This window comes from Anomaloglossus baeobatrachus, chromosome 1, assembly GCF_048569485.1.
Source record: "Anomaloglossus baeobatrachus isolate aAnoBae1 chromosome 1, aAnoBae1.hap1, whole genome shotgun sequence".
Lineage (NCBI taxonomy): Eukaryota > Metazoa > Chordata > Amphibia > Anura > Aromobatidae > Anomaloglossus > Anomaloglossus baeobatrachus.
Window position 1 is genome coordinate 212,584,781 of NC_134353.1, and position 20,714 is coordinate 212,605,494.

General features: G+C 45.8%; 1 protein-coding gene across 2 annotated transcripts in view; it reads left to right on the plus strand.

The window, feature by feature from the left end:
* PRMT9 (protein arginine methyltransferase 9) overlaps nucleotides 1–20,714 on the plus strand; it is a 56,502-nt gene that overhangs the window by 23,462 nt on the left and 12,326 nt on the right. The window contains exons 5-9 of one of the 2 annotated variants that reach the window (XM_075348035.1): nucleotides 3,537–3,729; nucleotides 3,905–4,088; nucleotides 11,374–12,052; nucleotides 12,312–12,465; nucleotides 13,155–13,283. In XM_075348035.1, the coding sequence (XP_075204150.1) occupies nucleotides 3,537–3,729; nucleotides 3,905–4,088; nucleotides 11,374–12,052; nucleotides 12,312–12,465; nucleotides 13,155–13,283 (1,339 nt within the window). Of the gene's footprint in view, nucleotides 1–3,536; nucleotides 3,730–3,904; nucleotides 4,089–11,370; nucleotides 12,053–12,311; nucleotides 12,466–13,154; nucleotides 13,284–20,714 lie in introns of both variants that reach the window. The other variant, XM_075348028.1, reaches the window with a different exon arrangement.

Sequence of the window (20,714 nt, forward strand, 5' to 3'; positions counted from 1 at the left end):
CAATGATTGGCACATTAGGATGGGGACAAGGATGAGCACATTACTGTAGGATAGGGACTAGGATGGGGCCCAATACTACAAAGGGACAAGGATGGGCACATTACAACAAGATGGGGAACATTACTAAAAGATGTTGGTCAAAATTTCTATATGGTGCTAATTGTAAGACTATTAGTTACAAGAAAGGAATAAAATGTAAAAAAAAAACCCTCAAAATAAGGCATGATTTTTTTTTTACCATAATTTTTTTTTTATATATATATATATATATATATATATATATATATATATATATATATATATATAAACAAAGAATGTGCACATTTGGTATAATAAACAAGTGAAAAATGTTCAAAATCTGTGATCCAAAGGTGTAAAAAAAAAAAAGTTATTTCTTTATCGTTCCTTTGGGAGACCCAGACCATGGGTGTTTAGCTTCTGCCTCCGGAGGACACACAAAGTACTACACTTAAAAGTGTAGCTCCTCCCTCTGAGCTTATACACCCCCTGGTAGCCAGTCCTAGCCAGTTTATTGCTTTGTGTCAGGAGGCATACATCCACACATGCATTCTCATCAGCGTTGGTTACGTATTGCGATAGGAGAGGATCATTTCCAATTCGTGGCTCTCCCCTTCGGGTTAGCCACGGCCCCTCGGGTATTCACCAAGGTCATGGCGGCAGTGATTGCGGTCCTGCACCTCCAGGGGTTAGCAGTGCTTCCTTATCTGGACGACCTTCTGGTCAAGGGTACATCCAGCGCAGACTGTCAGCGGAGTGTTTCGCTCACTCTCGCCACCCTAGCCCAATTCAGGTGGATTGTCAATCTTCCTTCGCCGCGGACGCTCTGGTTCAAGACTGGTCCCAGTTTCATCTGTCCTACGTGTTTCCCCCTCTAGCTCTCTTGCCCAGAGTCCTGCGCAAGATCAAAATGGAGGGCCGTCGAGTCATCCTCATTGCACCGGACTGGCCCAGGCGAGCTTGGTATCCGGACCTGCTCCAACTGTCCGTGGAGATGCCGTGGCATCTTCCGGACCATCCAGACCTGCTCTCGCAAGGTCCGTTTTTCCGCCCGAATTCTGTGGCACTCAAATTGACGGCATGGCTCTTGAGTCCTGGATTTTGACGGCTTCTGGTATTCCTCCTGAAGTCATCTCCACTATGACTCGGGCCCGTAAGTCTTCCTCCGTCAAGATCTATCACAGGACTTGGAAAATTTTCTTGTCCTGGTGTCGCTCTTCCGGCCATTCTCCTTGGCCATTCTCGTTACCGACCCTTCTGTCTTTTTTACAGTCCGGTCTGCAGCTAGGACTGTCCCTCAACTCTCTCAAGGGACAAGTCTCAGCTCTATCAGTGCTGTTCCAGCGGCGTCTCGCCCGGCTGGCTCAGGTCCGCACCTTCATGCAAGGTGCGTCTCACATCATTCCGCCTTATCGGCGGCCCTTGGATCCCTGGGACCTTAACTTGGTCCTCACGGTATTGCAGAAACCCCCTTTCTAGCCCCTTAGGGAGGTTTCTTTGTATCGTCTTTCTCAAAAGGTGGCCTTTCTAGTTGCCATAACTTCTCTCAGGAGAGTCTCTGATTTGGCTGCGCTCTCCTCGGAGTCACCTCTTCTTTTTTTTTTTTTTTGTTTTTTCACCAAGACAAGGTAGTTCTCCGTCCGACCCCGGACTTTCTTCCTAAGGTGGTCTCTCCCTTCCACCTTAACTAGGATATTTCCTTGCCTTCCTTCTGTCCGGCCCCTGTTCATCGCTTTGAGAAAGCGCTGCATACTCTAGATCTGGTGCGTGCTCTCCGGATTTATGTGTCTCGCACCGCTGCGCTTAGGCGGTGCACCTCTCTTTTTGTGCTAACCACAGGGCGGCGCAAGGGTCTCTCTGCTTCTAAGCCGACCTTGGCCCGTTGGATTAGATCGACCATTTCGGACGCCTACCAGAGTACTCAGGTGCCTCCCCCGCCGGGGATCAAGGCACACTCGACCAGAGCTGTCGGTGCCTCTTGGGCTTTTAGGCACCAGGCTACGGCTCAACAAGTCTGTCAGGCTGCCACTTGGACTAGCCTGCATACCTTTTCGAAGCACTACCAAGTGCATGCTCATGCTTTGGCAGATGCGAGCTTGGGCAGACGCATCCTTCAGGCGGCTGTCGCCCACTTGTGAAGTTAGGCTCCGCCTACTGCTTAGTTTTTTCTGTTTATTCCCACCCAGGGACAGCTTTGGAACGTCCCATGGTCTGGGTCTCCCAAAGGAACGATAAAGAAAAAGAGCATTTTGTTACTTACCGTAAATTCTTTTTCTTATAGTTCCGTATTGGGAGACCCAGCTCCCTCCCTGTTGCCTGTTGGCAAATTTCTTGTTCCGTGTGTTATCACCGGCTGTTGTCGTGGACAGAGTCTCCGGTTGTTCCGGTTCTTACTCGGTTCTACTTGTGGGTGGCTATTCTCCTTCAGCTTTTGCACTAAACTGGCTAGGACTGGCTACCAGGGGGTGTATAAGCTCAGAGGGAGGAGCTACACTTTTAAGTACTTTGTGTGTCCTCCGGAGGCAGAAGCTAAACACCCATGGTCTGGGTCTCCCAATACGAAACTATAAGAGAAAGAAAGAATTTACGGTAAGTAACAAAATTCTCTTTATTATATTAGAATATATATGATACCAATAAAAATGTCACTTTGTCCTGCAAAGAATGCGGCCCCCCAAATTATTTTTTTTCCCCTGTGCGGCCCATACACCCAGCCGAGTTTGAGACCCCTGTACTAATAGGTAACTTAGATTGTGCGCCCCAATGGGAACTGTGATGATGTGTGGAAAGCGCTGTTCAATTAATGGCACTATATAAGCGAGTCAAATACAGGCAGCATACTATTACATCATAATTGTAAATCATGGTAATGACAGTGCGCTCTGAGTGCATGTGCACATTGTGTAGTAGAGCCATCACTTTAGTTTAATGGCTGGAATCCGTGGGATCTCTGATTCCAACCACTTAACCTCTTAGATCCTACGGTTAGAAAAAGGGAGCAAATTCCCTTTGTCCAGTCCTTTCTGTGGCTTGTGGGACCTCTTCCCCTCTCATGTATATGTACTTATCAGTAAAGCACTGATGGGCAATAATAAAGAGTAATATAGAACTTAGCTGGTGTGTGTTTTTTTTTTTTCACAGTTTATTTAGAAAGCACTATAGAATATAGTTTTACTTTAATTCCGTTGTCAGGTTATCAAAATGTTATAGCCAATCTTTAAGACAAGTTATCAATATCACATTGTGGGTCTGACCCCTGGCAATTCCACCAATTGGCTATTTGCTTTGGTGCCGGTCCGTTGTGTGCACTGAAGGTGTAGTGGCCACTGCTGGGTACTGCAGAACAGCTCGGATCTCTATTTGAAGCCAATATCAGCTGATCCTTGTTGGTTGTGGGTGTCAGACCTCCTCTGATCTGATGTTTATGACCTTTCCTATCAATATGGTGTGCCTAATCCACCTGTTTTAACTCCTTCAGTACGACACATTTACCTTTTTGTTATATTTCTTTTGCTTAGGGTGTGTGTGAATGAAGTTGCCAATGTGAACATAGAAGAAGTTGTGCAGTTTTCCAGTCCGATACATTGCACTCACAAATCTAGTGATGCAAACGAGCCGTACGCTACAGAAAAGATGAGCCGAGTCCCCGGGGGATACAGAGCGCTGAGCCCGCCTTTCCAGGCACTGACGGTAGACTTCAATAACCTGCAGGTAAACACTGCTCCTAGATTGTCTTTTCAATATTGAACTGCGGGGGGGGGATTTGTGATTGATAACCTGCGGCCATGTTGTAATTTATGACCAGTGTTCTAGGAACATGAATAATATATATATTTTATGGTACATATCAATATGAAAGTAACACCACATTGTGCTTTAATGCTAGGATTTGGAAAGCATTGCCTCTGGAAAGTCCTGCAGGATCTCGGTTCTGGTCCAAGAACAAGGGCGTCTTGACTGTTTTATTACTTGGTTTGTTCTGCACCTGGATAATGAACACAGTCTGTCAACTGGACCCAGTGAGGAGACGTGCTGGGAGCAGGCCGTATTCCCCATCCAAAGTCTCCCTGGTGAATGATTATACTGTATTATTGATATAAAGATCTATCTTTTGATAAAGTTGAATAGGAAATGGTTAATCACAACATATCTCTCAAAGGCACAGGTGACTATACATAAGTCAGGAAGCTAAAATTGACATCTCTGGCTTTACCAGAGGTCAGGGGTGGATGGAAATCAAGCTGTTGGGAGGGTGCACTGATCTGTATGGCCACGCCACGGCTGCACTGATCTGTATGGCCACGCCACGGCTGCACTGATCTGTATGGCCACGGCTGCACTGATCTGTATGGCCACGCCACGGCTGTACTGATCTGTATGGCCACGGCTGCACTGATCTGTATGGCCACGCCACGGCTGCACTGATCTGTATGGCCACGCCACGGCTGCACTGATCTGTATGGCCACGGCTGCACTGATCTGTATGGCCACGGCTGCACTGATCTATATGGCCACGCCACGGCTGCACTGATCTGTATGGCCACGCCACGGCTGCACTGAGTTCTTTTGTTTGCTTTACGCTACGTTCCCTTGAGGTTTTGGTGAGTTTTTGATGTTGCAGCATTTCTTCACCCATTATGTAAATTAGGTTACTTTGTGGGGGTTTTTTTTCTATTTGTTTTTATCATGTTTTTGTCTTTTCTTGTTTAAACAATGCTGCTTTGTTTTTGATCCTTCTTGGTATTTGGCTTTGACAAAACTATATTAATGTACGGAATACATGCATTTTTTTATATGGTTCTGCTGCGGAACTGTTCTATAAACGCATGTGCATTTTTTTTTTTTACCTGTGGATTTTCCGCATCTGATGCAAGTCTGAGAAAATTCTGCACATAAAACTCAGCGTACCTGAAAGAGAAATTAAAATGTTGCAAATTTGAAACGTGCACCGCAGGTAGCTTATGCTGAATTATAAAAAAGCACAATTTCTAGAAATACCATCCACTTTGGTGGAACTGTAAGATGCTAAGTTTTTGACACCGTAAAAAATATGCAGTGTCAAAAACTCATCATGGACTTAAGGCCGCTTTACACGCAACGACATCGCTAACGAGATGTCTTTAGGGTCACGGAATTCGTGACGCACATCCGGCCTTGTTAGCGACGTAGTTGCGTGTGAAACGCACGAACGACCGTTAAAGATCAAAAATACTCACCATATTGTTGATCGTTGACGCGTTGTTCCATTCCCGATTATCGTTGCTGTTGCAGGACGCAGGTTGTTCATCGTTCCTGCGGCAGCACACATCGCAGGAACGAGGAACATCACCTTACCTCCGGCCGCCCGCAATGAGGAAGGAAGGAGGTGGGCGGGATGTTCGTTCGGCTCATCTCCGCTTCTATTGGGTGGCCGCTTAGTGACACCGCTGTGATGCAGCACGAACCGCCCCCTTAGAAAGGAGGCGGTTTGCCGGCCACAGCGACGTCGCTAGGTAGGTAAGGACGTGTGACGAGTGTAAGCGATTTGCCCGTGACGCACAACCGACGGGGGCGGGTACGCTCGCTAGCGATATCGCTGCATGTAAAGTGCCCTTTAGAACCTTTAAAGAATCATTTTGTGCTCATTGACTTACCTTTAAAGGGAATCTGTCCGCAGGTTTTTGCTATGTAATTAGAAGACCGTATGCTGCAAAGTTTAACACAGAGATTTCAGCCATGTGTCTCTTATGTTTTGGCTCCAGAAGATTATCATTGCCAGACTACTTCACCTAGAGGTCAGCCAGTCTGGCACGCCGCTTACTGTGTTTAGCATCTCAATGCCTATAGACATTGTACATACAGAGCCTGGTGTGAGCTGGGTTAGCTTCTCATCTCTGCTACTTGGCTTATTCAGACCCGCAGCATCCAGTAAACTAAGTGATACATGATTCAGGATCTCTTTGCCTACATTTTACTGCTCTCAAATGAGGTAGTAAACACCTGCTGACAGTTTCCTTTTAAGACCTCATTCACATGTTAGTAATTTTTCTCATACACAGTATTTTTGAACAGTGTCATCAGAGTTTGGGAAGTCTCAGTTTCATCAGTCTTTCTCAGTTGTAAAAAAAAAAAAAAAAAAAAAAAAAAAAAATATAATAGGGGGTTTGTGATTCGGATCAGAATTGTAAATAAAAATATAAGGGAGACAAAGTGCAGCTAGGGTCTGGACCTTTTAAGGTCAAGATGACTCACTGTTAGTGATTATGAGAAGTCACTACCACTATATGGACGTGTCACAACGGCTGCTGCAGCTACCCGATGAAAGGGTTAACAGCCCGCTCCCGTGGAAGTAGAATTTGAGTCCAAACTCCATATTGATAAGGATTGTGATCTTTGTTTATCAAGGCGTTTCAGAGTAATTCTTCTTCCTCGGCATTTGATCCAGGGAGGAAGGAGAATTACTCTGAAACGCGTTGACAAAGAACCCGGTCATTATCAATTTGGAGGTTGGACTCTATTTTACCTCCACGGCAGTGCAGCTGTTAACCCTTTTATCTACCTGAACTTGTTTTGGTGCTGACCACTTGGTCCGCAAAAATACAATGATGTGTACTACCCCATAGATTATATAAGTGAAAAGCAAGAATAGAAATCTTACATGACAATCTGACGTCTGAATGAGCCCTTGACAATAGGATGATCTCAAAGTCTCCCCCTTCTGGGATCTCAAGAAATCAGCTGTGCGGAAACCTGGTGGGAAGTGTTCAGGGCACCCTGGTCATCTCTTTTATATGATGTATCGTGCAGTCAGTAAATGTGCTGTATGTATGTATGTATGTATGTATGTATGTATATGTATGTATATATAATATAATATAATATATATATATATATATGTATGTATGTATGTATGTATGTATGTATGTATGTATGTATGTATATATATATATATATATATATATATATATATATATATATATATATATATATATATATATATATATATATACATATATACATATATATGTATGTGTGTGTGTGTATGTGTATATATATATATATATATATATATATATATATATATATATATATATATATATATATATATATAATGTGTGTGTATATAGATATATGTGTATATATATGTGTGTATATATATACATATATATGTGTGTGTGTGTATATATATATATATATATAATTTCTTTATCGTTCCTTTATGGGAGACCCAGACCATGGGTGTATAGCTAGCGACCTCCGGAGGACACACAAAGCACTACACTCAAACGTGTAGCTCCTCCCTCCGGGCTATATACACCCCCTGGATGACAATCTACCCAGTTCAACGCTTTGTGTTCCAGGAGGATCACACACACTTTCATTTCCTCATATTTTTTTCAATTTTATTTTAATGTTTTAAAGATTTGGAAGAAAAGCGGGTCCAGTCTGGACTCCCGGCATGTCCCTTCACGCTCCACTCTGCGGGGTGCTGTTAAGGTTGACTTTAATAAGGCTGGAGCCTTCACATGCCGAGCTCCTTCGCATCCTCTGTCGAGGCTCTGTTTGAAGTGGGAGCCTCCACGGTCCTCTCTGCTTGCAGGAGGCCGGCTCCATCCACAGCCCTGTCTGGTCCCTGCTGGAAGGAGCGTTAACCCCCACTCAGGGACATGGCCCTGCGTCTCAAAGCTAAGTATTGAGACGTTTTTTCAGGGGTCCCGGGTACTTTTATTATGGGGGCAGTATGTGCTTTAGCGTTACTGTTAATTTCGGCCGGTTCTGGGAATTTCCCATGAGAACCGCGCCGACGGTGCCTGCTCGTCGGCCGCACTTTAAAATCTAGGCCCCGGCTTCAGTTTGGGCCTAGTTTCGTTTTTGGCTTCTTCTGTATGTTTTGCATACAGCGACGCCCACCGCCCGGCCAGCAGAGCGGAGGGCACTCCCCTCTGGGGGGATGTCCCCTCCTCTGTCTACCCCCGTGTCTCTCTGGCCTCTGTTTTTTCCCGCTCCTGGGCTTATACACGCCCCCCTCCTTCTCCCAGCGCCATTTTCTCAGCGTTTTTATCACTGAGAAGCGCTGGATGCTACTGCTGCATACTTTTTGGAGGCTGTCACTTTACAGGGGAGCGGTGAAGTCCGGAGGGCACACAGAGAACAGGGCTGGTAAGCCACAACCTATGGTTGTGGATTTTTATACACTCAGGCTTTCTACAGGAGTGTGTTTTGGCTGCAGAGCTTCCTCCACAGCAGCATGTCTGTCACTAGGAGCAAGGCTGCAAACATGTATGCTATATGCACTGCTTGCAAGCTAATTCTGCCAGAGCCTAGCACGTACCCACATTGTGATAACTGTGCTAATATGGTTGTGTCTCAGCCTGGAGCCTCCGCAGGGGTCCCTCCGGCTGCTTCGGTCCCGGTGGCTGAACCCCCGGCTTGGGTAGCATCCTTTACACAGGCTCTTTCCAAGTCGTTTGCCGATTCCATGGGGCAGCTGTCCCAGACGCTGCTGTCTATGCATCAGCCTCCCTCTCAGCCCCCCTCTCAGGGTGTCTCTGCTGCTCAGAGCTCTGCAGAGCCCTCAGAGCATGTCCTTGGACCCCGTCCCCCTAAACGGAGACGCACGGACCCTTCTCCTTCCTCGTCCCACGGCTCTGATTCACAAGCCGAGGTGCAGGGCGAGGATGATTCATTTACTGTGGGCTCAGACTCTGCCTCTATGTACCCCATTGACTTGTCTGAGGGCGATGCGGACGTTAGTGACTTGATTGCGTCCATTAACTCCGTACTGAACCTTAACCCACAGGATGGAAGCGGTTCCCTTTGCCCAGTTCCATCTGCGTCCCTTGCAGCTGGACATTCTCCGCTGTTGGGACAAGCGGATCTCTTCTTTGGACAGGCTAGTGGCTCTGTCATCACAGGCCAGGAACTCCCTTCAGTGGTGGCTTCAGCCCCTCTCCCTGTCACAGGGGCGGTCCTTCCTGACTCCGTCCTGGGTGATTCTCACCACGGATGCCAGTCTCTCCGGTTGGGGAGCGGTGTTTCTCCATCACCGAGCACAGGGCACTTGGACTCCGTCCGAATCAGCCCTCCCGATCAATGTGCTGGAGATCAGAGCTGTGTTTCTAGCTCTTCTAGACTTTCACCACCTACTGGCGGGCAAGCACATTCGGGTTCAGTCGGACAACGCGACAGCGGTTGCCTACATCAATCACCAGGGCGGAACTCACAGCCGTCTGGCGATGTTGGAGGTTCAACGAATCCTCCAGTGGACGGAGGACTCAAAGTCCACCATATCCGCAGTCCACATCCCAGGCGTGGAAAACTGGGAGGCCGATTATCTCAGCCGTCAAACCGTGGACGGCGGCGAGTGGGCCCTGCATCCGTCAGTGTTCAGATCAATCTGCCGCAAGTGGGGCACTCCGGAAGTAGATCTAATGGCTTCCCGGCACAACCACAAGGTTCCGGTTTACGTGGCTCGCTCCCACGATCCTCAAGCCTTCGCAGCAGACGCACTGGTTCAGGATTGGTCTCAGTTCAGTCTGGCCTATGTGTTTTCCCCCTCTAGCGCTCTTGCCCAGGGTTCTGCGCAAGATCCGAATGGAGGGCCGTCGAGTCATACTCATTGCTCCGGACTGGCCCAGGCGAGCCTGGTACCCAGACCTGCTCCGCCTGTCCGTAGAGATCCCGTGGCATCTCCCGGACCGCCCAGACCTTCTCTCTCAAGGTCCGTTCTTCCGCCAGAATTCTGCGGCTCTCAGATTGACGGCGTGGCTCTTGAGTCCTGGATCCTGACGGCTTCAGGCATTCCCTCTGAGGTCATCTCCACCATGACTCAGGCTCGGAAGTCTTCCTCGGCTAGGATTTACCATAGGACTTGGAAAATTTTCCTGTCCTGGTGTCGCTCTTCCGGCCATGCTCCTTGGCCGTTCGCCTTGCCGACCATCCTGTCTTTTCTACAGTCAGGTCTACAGTTGGGTCTGTCCCTCAATTCCCTTAAGGGACAGGTGTCGGCTTTGTCGGTATTGTTCCAGCGGCGTATCGCTCGACTGGCTCAGGTGCGCACCTTCATGCAGGGCGCATCTCACATCATTCCTCCTTACCGACGACCCTTGGATCCCTGGGACCTTAATTTGGTCCTCACGGCCTTACAGAAACCCCCTTTTGAGCCTCTCAGGGAGGTTCCTTTGTCCAGACTTTCACAGAAAGTTGTCTTTCTAGTAGCCATAACTTCTCTCAGGAGAGTTTCCGATTTGGCTGCGCTTTCTTCGGAATCCCCCTTTTTGGTGTTTCACCAAGACAAGGTGGTTCTTCGTCCGACTCCGGACTTTCTTCCTAAGGTGGTGTCTTCCTTCCACCTTAACCAGGACATTTCATTGCCCTCTCTTTGTCCGGCCCCTGTGCATCGCTTTGAGAAGGCGTTGCACACCTTGGATTTGGTGCGGGCGCTCCGCATCTATGTGTCTCGCACCGCCGTGTTTCGGCGGTGCACCTCACTTTTCGTGCTAACCACGGGTCAGCGCAAGGGTCTTTCGGCTTCTAAACCGACCCTAGCTCGTTGGATTAGGTCGGCCATATCCGATGCCTACCAGTCTTCTCAGGTGCCTCCCCCGTCGGGGATTAAGGCGCACTCGACCAGAGCTGTCGGTGCCTCCTGGGCTTTCAGGCACCAGGCTACGGCTCAGCAGGTGTGTCAGGCTGCCACTTGGTCCAGTCTGCACACTTTTTCGAAGCACTACCAAGTGCATGCTCATGCTTCGGCAGATGCGAGCTTGGGCAGATGCATCCTTCAGGCGGCTGTCGCCCATTTGTGAAGTTAGGTTTTGCCTACTTCTCAGTTTAGTTTATTTCCCACCCATGGACTGCTTTGGAACGTCCCATGGTCTGGGTCTCCCATAAAGGAACGATAAAGAAAAAGAGAATTTTGTTTACTTACCGTAAATTCTTTTTCTTATAGTTCCGACATGGGAGACCCAGCTCCCTCCCTGTTGCCTGTTGGCAGTTTTTGTTCCGTGTGCTTCACGGCTGTTGTTAGTAGACAGAGTTCTGGTTTTGCCGAGTTTTACTCTATCTCTACTTATGGGTGGATGTCCTCCTTCAGCTTTTGCACTGAACTGGGTAGATTGTCATCCAGGGGGTGTATATAGCCCGGAGGGAGGAGCTACACGTTTGAGTGTAGTGCTTTGTGTGTCCTCCGGAGGTCGCTAGCTATACACCCATGGTCTGGGTCTCCCATGTCGGAACTATAAGAAAAAGAATTTACGGTAAGTAAACAAAATTCTCTTTATATATATATATGTGTGTGTGTGTGTGTGTATCTGTACTCAGAATATATAGTATTCATACCTATGTATGCATTTTTCTTGTCTTCCTTTGCAGCAGATGGTTATCTTGTTAACCCTGGGGATACAGTGGTACTGGACGTACACTGTCCTGACTGTTATTTAAGGTTAGACCTTGTCACAGTTATTAGAGGAGGGGAAGCGGATCGCGAAATGACTTCAGATGACATGGTAATGGAGAATGAGGTGGACTTGTGCGATGCTTTGGCCAGTCTTCACACCACACATGACAAGGGCACTGGGCAGGAACTGTGCATACTGGAGCCCAGTGAGATAGCCTTGCTCAATAATGTTGTATACCATGAGACCTTCCACCATGCTATAAGTAATGTCATATCTTCTCTCGAACTTCGTGAGAATGGCACATTCAGTAATGCCAGGGACACGGGGACTCCAGGAGAACATTCTTCAGACCCTCTGTACATACTGGATGTATCTGAAGGGTTTTCTGTTTTACCTCTGATTGCTGCACAGCTGGGAAAAGTGAAGTCTTACAGCTCCGTTGAAGAAAAGCAGCACCAAGCCGCCCTAGAGAGGTTATCGGAGAGGAATGGCATCTCAAAAGAGAGACTGGAATTTTGGCTGAAGCAGCTGGAAGCAAGTGATGATGTTTTACAGAGGCCCAAGTCTGACAAGTTGTGGAGCATCATTATTCTAGATGTCATTGAGCCCTGTGGTCTGATCAGACAAGAGGTGATGGAGAAATGTGCCATCTCAAGGTAAATCAGCTGCTAATGTTATCTTTCATTTTGCTGTTTCACTTTTTAGGGAAATGAAGAGTAATCGTTATATAATGAAAAGTTCCCAGGACCTTAATGTGTCCCGTGCATAGAAACATTAGTCTTTACATCCAGATCTTGTCTATTCACATCTATATTCTACCCTCCTGCCTCTTATGTTCTGCAGTACAATGTTTGCATTTGGGGTCGTCGTTTTGTGTACTCTTTGAACCTAACCTGTTAATTTCTCTTGTTCTAGGTGCTTACTTCAGTCTGGAGGAAAGATCTTCCCTCAGTGTGTGGTCATTCACGGCATGCTGGTGGAATCCCCCACTTTAATGCAGGAAAGTGCAGTTCAAGGCACAGAACCCACCCTTGGTTTTAGCATAGCACCATTCATTAATCAGTACAAGGTGAGATGATATGCTCAAGACAAATTAAATGTGAATATTATCAGATATTTTATATCTGTGAAATATAGATATAATGCATCATTTCAGCCAAAAACCAGCAGGATAAATGGTCTTGACTCGCTTATCAATATACATGTTCAGGTTCTCTGTGCTTCCAGTATAGAACCCTAATCATTTATTCATGAAACATTCTAATAAGTCTACAATTCTCTTTTCTGGACTCATATTTACCCCCTCACCCCATTACCCTGAAAACAGACTGTGCTGCTCAGGCTTATTACATATCTAGGAGTCCTGCTATACTGTTTGTCAGGAGCTGAACCATCACTAACATCATACTTGGCAAATGCTGGCTGTATTATACAGCAGGCATCTGCCTGCAACTGCAGAGATCTGAGCACAGAAATACATTAATTTATACAATTGGTGCTATTAATTATTAATAGTTAAGTAATGTTCTGCCATGGTAAGTGAACTTTCGCACATAAATCATCAAGTTCCGCTGCTGCCAGCTGCCTTTGCAATTGTCAACCAGTGCCATCCCAGATGTACTCAATGGAAGACAAGTCTGGAAACTGAGAGGGGATATTGTGTATGGGCTGTTAGAACACCTCTGTAAACTGTGGAAAACCTCCAATTTTATGTAGAAAAGAAAAATATCCTGAAGTTCCTGTAACCGTTTCTTCCAGGTGCCTGTCCATGTTTTCCTGAATCTCTCCACCCTGCCTTATGACCGCTTAAGTGATCCAGTAGAATTGCTGCGGCTGGATTTAATGAGCCCATATTCTAGCCATCTAGGTGTAGCTACTGAAGTAAAGGTAATGTGAACTGTCCACCATTACTGTCCTGTAATGTTTATTTACCTACTATATGTACAAAGTTTCTTATTCCTTTTAACCTTCTTTTTATTAGATTTTTTTTTAACTATATTTTTATTCAAATTTTTCAATAACATAACATTGGCATAAGCGAATTCAGCATTGTAAATTCAACATTACATTGTCATGTTTGATCATCCCAAATTCCATACCAATTTTTAAAATCAATAACCATAACATGGCAAGATAAAGCAAAGGAAAGCAGCGACCCCTTAACCCATCATTCTTATCATTCCCCCCATTGAACCCTTGTGAACATGGTAATGACATATAATAAAGAAGTCCCACTCAAATCGGTTATTTCCCCCTCTCCTTTTAGTCAGCTTTCGGCCTTTCCTCCCCCACCTCCAAGCCATCCAATGTATCCTTCAATTTTTCAGTATGATACCAGACTGTGTCTTTGAAAGGTGACATAATCCTGACTATCTCCTCCCGAGTACAATAGGCCAGTATGAATTTCTTCCATTTGTTAAAGTGCTGTCGTATTCTATCCGCCCTCCTTTCTGCATCCAATCCTTCTATTTCAAGAAGATGCATGAGCTGACCCAAGATCTCTTCAATCGCGGGGACCCTAGACTCCAACCAATTTTTTAGTATCGCTCTCTTGGCTGCCAGAAGTATCACATGTATAAGTCTGGGTGGGTTAGTCATCTTCCCTTTGGTATCGTTCCCCTCCTCCCAATGGTGAAAAATAGCGAACCCAGGTGAGAGCCGAACTTCAAGACCCCACACCTTTTGTATACAACTTTTGATCTGTGACCATAATGGACTCAAATGGGGGCAGGACCACAACCCGTGAAGGAGATCAGTTCCACTACTCTTACACTTAGGGCAATACGTAAGCCTGTCTGGCTTTGTTGCTGATGGAGGGAGATTAAAACCATAAATTGCCTTGTGCATAATTCTAAATTGGGTTTCTCGCCAATTCTCATTTAAAATTGATTTACGAAGAGCATTCCACCCTCCCCTAATTTTTACCCCCATAGACGGGTCCTCAAATTGTTTTTCCCAAGATTTAAATAAACCTTCTGGGTGCTGTCCTATTAATAGATCACGCATGGCTCCATAAAGAAAAGAGATAGATGATGTAGCTATTGAGTTCTTTACCAGACAATCAAAAGAGTTAAATACTACCTCCTGGGTCACATCATGCAACTGAGTCATAATACTATATCTCACTTGGTCATATTGGATTACTTGGTTAGGCCCCAGGCCATACTGCGCTATAATTTCGTCTACTCAACCATCTAGGTTCTGAGGTGTGCAAGAGATGAGCAACAGTCCTTATACCCCTCACCTTCCACTCTTCAAACAGCTTATTGCTTGTCCCTGCACAAACTCTGGATTCCCCCATATAGGCAAGTATTTGGATATTTTATGGGGAAGTTTGTAGTTTTTCCTCAACGCCTTCCACGCTGCAATCGTGTCTTTAAATAAGGAAGAGTGCTTGATTTTCACTGGGAGATTAGCCTGCCTAGTATGAAGCAATGCCACCAGATCCCAAGGCTGTGCATAGTCTCTCTCAAGCTCCAACGCTGAATAATGCCTAGAGCCTTTAATCCAATCCAATATATATCTAGTCAAACAGGCTATATTGTAACCCCGAATGTTCGGCAAACTCAGACCTCCATGAACCTTAGATGCCATCAGCTTCTTAAGCCCTATACGAGGGCGTTTCCCCCTCCAAATGAAGTGTGAAAAAGCTCTATTTAGCTGGACAATATCTTTATGCTTGAGAAGCAGGGGAAGTGTTTGAAGATGATACATTAATTTTGATATCGACATCATCTTAATTAGGTGGACTCTACCAATTATGTTCAATGGAAGTTCGTGCCATCTTTTAAGATCTTGCTCTATTTGGCTCAGAAGGGGTGGATAGTTTAGACTATAAAGGGTTGCCGGAACCTTACCTATTTTAACTCCCAAGTATGTGATATATGACTTAGCCACTGTAATTCCTTCAAAAGGGTTCTGCTCCCGTGTTTGAACATTTGTCCCTCCCAGGTATAGGAGCTCGCACTTTGACGCATTAATCTTGAAGCCTGAGTACGCTCCAAACTCTCGCAAAATTTGTAAAATCTCGGGGACCTGCTGAGCTGGATTCGAAAGGAAAAGCAAAATGTCATCCGCAAAAAAAGCTGACTGAATTTGTCTATTATTTACAGAAATACCCTGGAAGGTGCTATGTGTAGATAACAATCGTACCAATGGTTCCAGAGCCAGATTAAAAAGTAATGGGGAAAGGGGGCAACCCTGTCTGGTTCCTTTCAGTAACGGAAAAGGGGCTGACAGATATCCTGGAATGTAAACTTGAGCCTTCGGATTTGTGTAAATTTCTCTAATGTAGGTATAAAATGACCCCGAAAAACGCATTTCATCTAGAACTCTATAAAGCCATGACCACTCAATATTGTCAAAGGCTTTCTCGGCATCTATTGTAAGCAAAGCGGGAGATTCTCCTTTCAGAGGCCGAAGGTTAACCCTATCCAGGACAAGAAGAACTTTTCTAATATTTAGTGTCCCTGATCTTTTCTGAATGAAACCGGCCTGTGCTGGGGAAATCAGTTGGGGAAGAATTATAGCTAGACGATTTGCCATAATCTTTGACATTATCTTCATATCTAGGTTGATAAGTGATATGGGCCTATACGAACCCGGCTCCTTCGGGTCCTTCCCCTGTTTAGGGATCAATTTTATATATGCCCGGTTGTTATTTTGAAAAGACGCATTACCGTCTAGTATGCTATTATACAGCTCTAGTAATGTAGGTAAGATCTCTTCCTTTACTGTTTTATAGAATTCTCCCGTAAATCCGTCAGGGCCAGGGGCTTTATAATTATGCATGGAGTTGATTGTCCCCAATTCTTCTTCCCCCGTAATTTTGGCATTCAGAAAAGTGCAATGCTCTTCTGTGAGTCGAGGTAGTGTCACTTTAGATAAAAGATTATTATCAGGAAATTTGTCTCGCTTTTCCGACGAATAAAGGTTTCTATAATACGTGCCTAAAGTCTCAATTATTGTCTTAGGGTTTTTGTGTATCTCCCCCTTTTGATTTTTTATTTGCATGGGTCCCTGAGTTATAATCCTATTTTTCGCTAAGTTGGCCAGTATTTTCCCTGCTTTATTTCCAAAGCGATGTAATGTAGCTTCTTGCATTGACCTAGCCATTTGTTCCCGTTTTTCCGCCCACTCATTAAAAGCTCTTTGGGCTATTACCCATCTATCTCTATGGTCCCTATCAGGATGCTTTTGAAAAGAAGTATATGCTTCCCTCAATTTATGGGAGGTTTCAGTAAATTTAAGATGAGCCTTTTTCTTCAAATAGGAAACATGTGCTATCGTTCTGCCCCGTAATACTGCCTTCGCCGTGTCCCATAATAACATAGGTGTGTCTTTATGTTGATCATTATGTACCATAAATTCCGTCCACCATTCCTTTAATTTCAAGGAAAAATCTTCGTTATCTTTAAGGAAGGAAGGATATCTCCACAGATAGTCCGTTCCTCTGGGATAAATGTTTGCTAGGTCTAGCACCACCGGGGCATGGTCAGAAATCACCAAATCCTGGATACTAGCTGAGTGGAGCGCACGTACCAGGTTCCCTGAAATAAGAAAGTAGTCAATGCGAGACCAGGAGCTATTAGCATGTGAATAGTGCGTTAATTCCCTATCCTGAGGGTGCAGTAGTCTCCACGCTTCCCATAAGGCCGTGGCATTTAACAGAGGACGCATAACTTTATCATGGCCGCGCGGTACATTTGGGGGGGCCTTTAGCATTTTTCCTGTCCTCTAGCACAGATACCACCGAGTTGAAATCCCCCCCAATTATTAGATTAAAATGGGCATGTTCTAAAATTTTGGCCTCAAGTCGTTGAAAGAATGATTTGTTGTTTTCGTTCGGGGCATAAATATTAAAGATTTTATAAATTCCTCCAGGTATCTCCACTGAGACCATCTGAACCCTACCTTCCGTGTCCGCATATGTTTCCAGGACTTGATGTTGTAATCTCCTACTTACTAATGTAATAACCCCTGCTTTCCTTTTAACTGAAGATGACCCATAGACTCCTCCAACCCACAATTTCCCCATCCTCTGCATGTCTGAACCTTCCAGATGAGTTTCCTGAAGGAGCGCAATGTCCGGTTTGAGGCGATTAAGGTGGCGTAATATCTTAATTCTTTTTTGGGGGGAACGTAACCCCTTAACATTCCAGGTGACTATTCTCATAAAGCACATGTAATAAATGGAAATCCTGCCTTTCGTTTACCATGTTTTTGCTGCCCTCCCTTGCCAAAAAAAAATTCAACCAATTAGACAATTGAACATAGTGCTCACTTGCAATAGTGAGAGTAGTAGTAATAATAATAACTCTGTGTAAAATCTTTGCTACTTCACTTGAATCCAAAATCCCCAAACATTTCAAACATCTCCCTCCCCCCCCCCCCCCCCAACTATACCATAATACTCAGACTTCACTTTTTTCTGATCATTTTCCAAGCTCAGTCAACCTTATACTTATAGCGTTTAACCAATATAAAGGAGTGTCCCACCTACAAAGAAAGAGAGAGAAGGAAGAAAAAAAAAAAAAAAAAAAGTTCTCTTTCCTTTCCTCCGCCTCAGATTTCTTGAACTTTTTCCACTGCGGCTTCTCCAGCCTAAATCAAAAACAGGTGTCCCACCTTGAACTTTACACATCCGACATTTGTCTATTTGTCTCAGGTTCCCTTAAGTTCCTTGTTTTGCTGTCTCCGGTCCTTCGGGGAAGCTGTAGCGAGCTTCACAGAGCTCCCTTTGGTCACTCTCTGGTTCGGTGAGTCGTTGCGCCCTTGTCCTGGAGAAGTCCTGAGGTCACGAGGACTGCTGATCCGCTCAATAAAGGCCTCTGCCTCCTTTGGACTTGAGAAAGAATTGTAGGATCCATCCTGATGTCTGATAATCAACGTTGCCGGGTACTTTAACTGGAAGCGTACATTTCTCTTAAATAAGGCAGAGCATATGTATGAGAATGCCCTCCGCTGCCGTGTGACCTCCGCAGAAAAATCCTCGAAGAGCAAGATGCGCGAGCCTTTCACCTCCAAGGGATGTTTCAATTTCTTGTATGCCTGTAATATTTCCTGTTTATCGGAGAAGTCCAAGTATTTCATTATGACTTGTCTTGGGCGTCTGTTATTTTCACTCTCATCACCTCTCCTTGGCGGACCAATGCGGTGCACCCTTTCCACTTTTCTCCTTCCTGCTACTCCCAGGGTTGTAGGAATAGTGGATTCACACAATGTACGTAGCTCACCAACCGGGTATGTTTCAGGCAGGCCGACAATGCGCAAATTGCTTCTTCTGGAGCGGTTCTCTAGATCGTCCACACGGTCCCTCAGGGTCAGATTCTCCCTGGCCAGACGCATGACTGTAGTGTGGTCAGAGCTGAAGTCCTCCTCTAACGTCGACATTTTGGTTTCCATAGCCGCAACCTGTTCCACCGTCTCATCAAGTTGGTTCTGTATGGCACTGAGAGCTTTTGCTATTGATGCTTTAATTGTAGCGGAGATGTCAGGTAGCAAACGATTGGCGACTTCATCAGCCAGACGCTTATAATCCATACCCTCCACTGTTTTGAATACATCCGGGGTCCCCGGGGAATCCTCCATCTCCATCTGATGAGTATTTTCAGGTGACCGAGGGACACTTAATTCTGTATGGGCAGTCACAATCTTTTTTTCACACTGTACGCTGGATGTATGAGGATTTTGTGTTTTGGAGCTGCTGCGCAGCAGGTATCTTTCCATCAAATAGTGAATGAAGGGACGCAAGTTTTGACACTGATTTAGTGTGGGTTGTCAGACAAATCTTGATTCTGCTCCCCCTTTTGTTTATTCTCACTTTCACCCCTTTCTCCCCCCTGCCAGAGTTATATGAATTCTCACTGTCCTGAAACTTTGCAGGGATGTATGTTTAAACTACCCTCCTTCAGCTTCTTTCACTTTCTCCAGAGCTTTGCACTGAGTCTGTATGCCTAGAGATTCAGCTCCTGCTTATGCACAGGTCTGGACAAGATGGGGGAAGGGCCCAGGGATTCCCAGCTTTTTAACTCTTAGCTCTTTGCAGAACTTGTCAGTAGCGTTGTTTGCTGCTGATATCTTATCAGGACTCCAGGAGATTTATTATTCTGCTGCCGGTTAACTGCTTAGTGCTGGGGGAGTGAGTGCAAGGTAAAGGTCCAGTCACACTAAGCAACTTACCAGCGATCCCAACAACGATAGGGATCGCTGGTAAGTTGCTAGGAGGTTGCTGGTGAGCTGTCACACTGCGACGCTCCAGCGATCCCACCAGCAACCTGACCTGGCAGGGATCGCTGGAGCGTGGCTACAGGAGTTGCTGGTGAGCTCACCAGCAACCAGTGACCAGCCCCCAGTCTCCTAGTTACAGCACACATCAGGTTAATTAACCCGATGTGTGCTGCAGCTAAATGTGCACAGAGCAGGGAGCAGCGCACACTGAGCGCTGGCTCCTTGCTCTCCTAGTTACAGCACACATCGGGTTAATTGCCTGATGTGTGCTGCAGCTATCTGTGCACAGAGCAGGAGCCGGCAGCACAGGCAGTGAGAGCGGAGGAGGCTGGTATCAAAGGTAAATATCGGGTAACCAAGGACAGGGCTTCTTGGTTACCCGATGTTTACATTAGTTACCAGCCTCAGCAGAAGCTGGCTCCCTGCTCACTGCACATTAGTTGTTGCTGTCTCGCTGTCACACACAGCGATCTGTGCTTCACAGCAGGACAGCAACAACTAAAAAATGGCCCAGGACATTCAGCAACAACCAACGACCTCACAGCAGGGGCCAGGTTGTTGCTGGATGTCACACACAGCAACATCGCTAGCAACGTCACAAAAGTTGTTCGTTACCAGCGATGTTGCTAGCGATGTTGCTTAGTGTGACGGGGCCTTAAGCCGTCAGCTGCGTCCTGCTCTCTGTGTACAGATCTGATTTTAGTGCAGGGCAGGCTCCGGCGCCATCTTTATCACGCTGCCAGATCTTGAGAGGGAGGGGGAGAGCGAAATTCACCGCGCTGTTTCAAGTGATTATCTCCACGGCTCCCCATGAACTTCCCTGCATGTAGCAACTTCACTCACCGGTGGAATGGAGCGGGGGAGGCTGGTGGGTTGTCCGGTATATATGTCAGAGCTGCAGGGAATGACAGAGCTCAGGCGTCCTGTGTCCTACATGATCAGCGCAGGAGCCGGAAGTCCCCTTTATTAGATTTTAATAACAAAAACATATAATCAATAATCATATACAATACATTATGATTATGTTAATCTAGAAAAATTAGAGATAATGTATCTCCTCTAATTCAATTGTTATGTTGTAATTAAGTA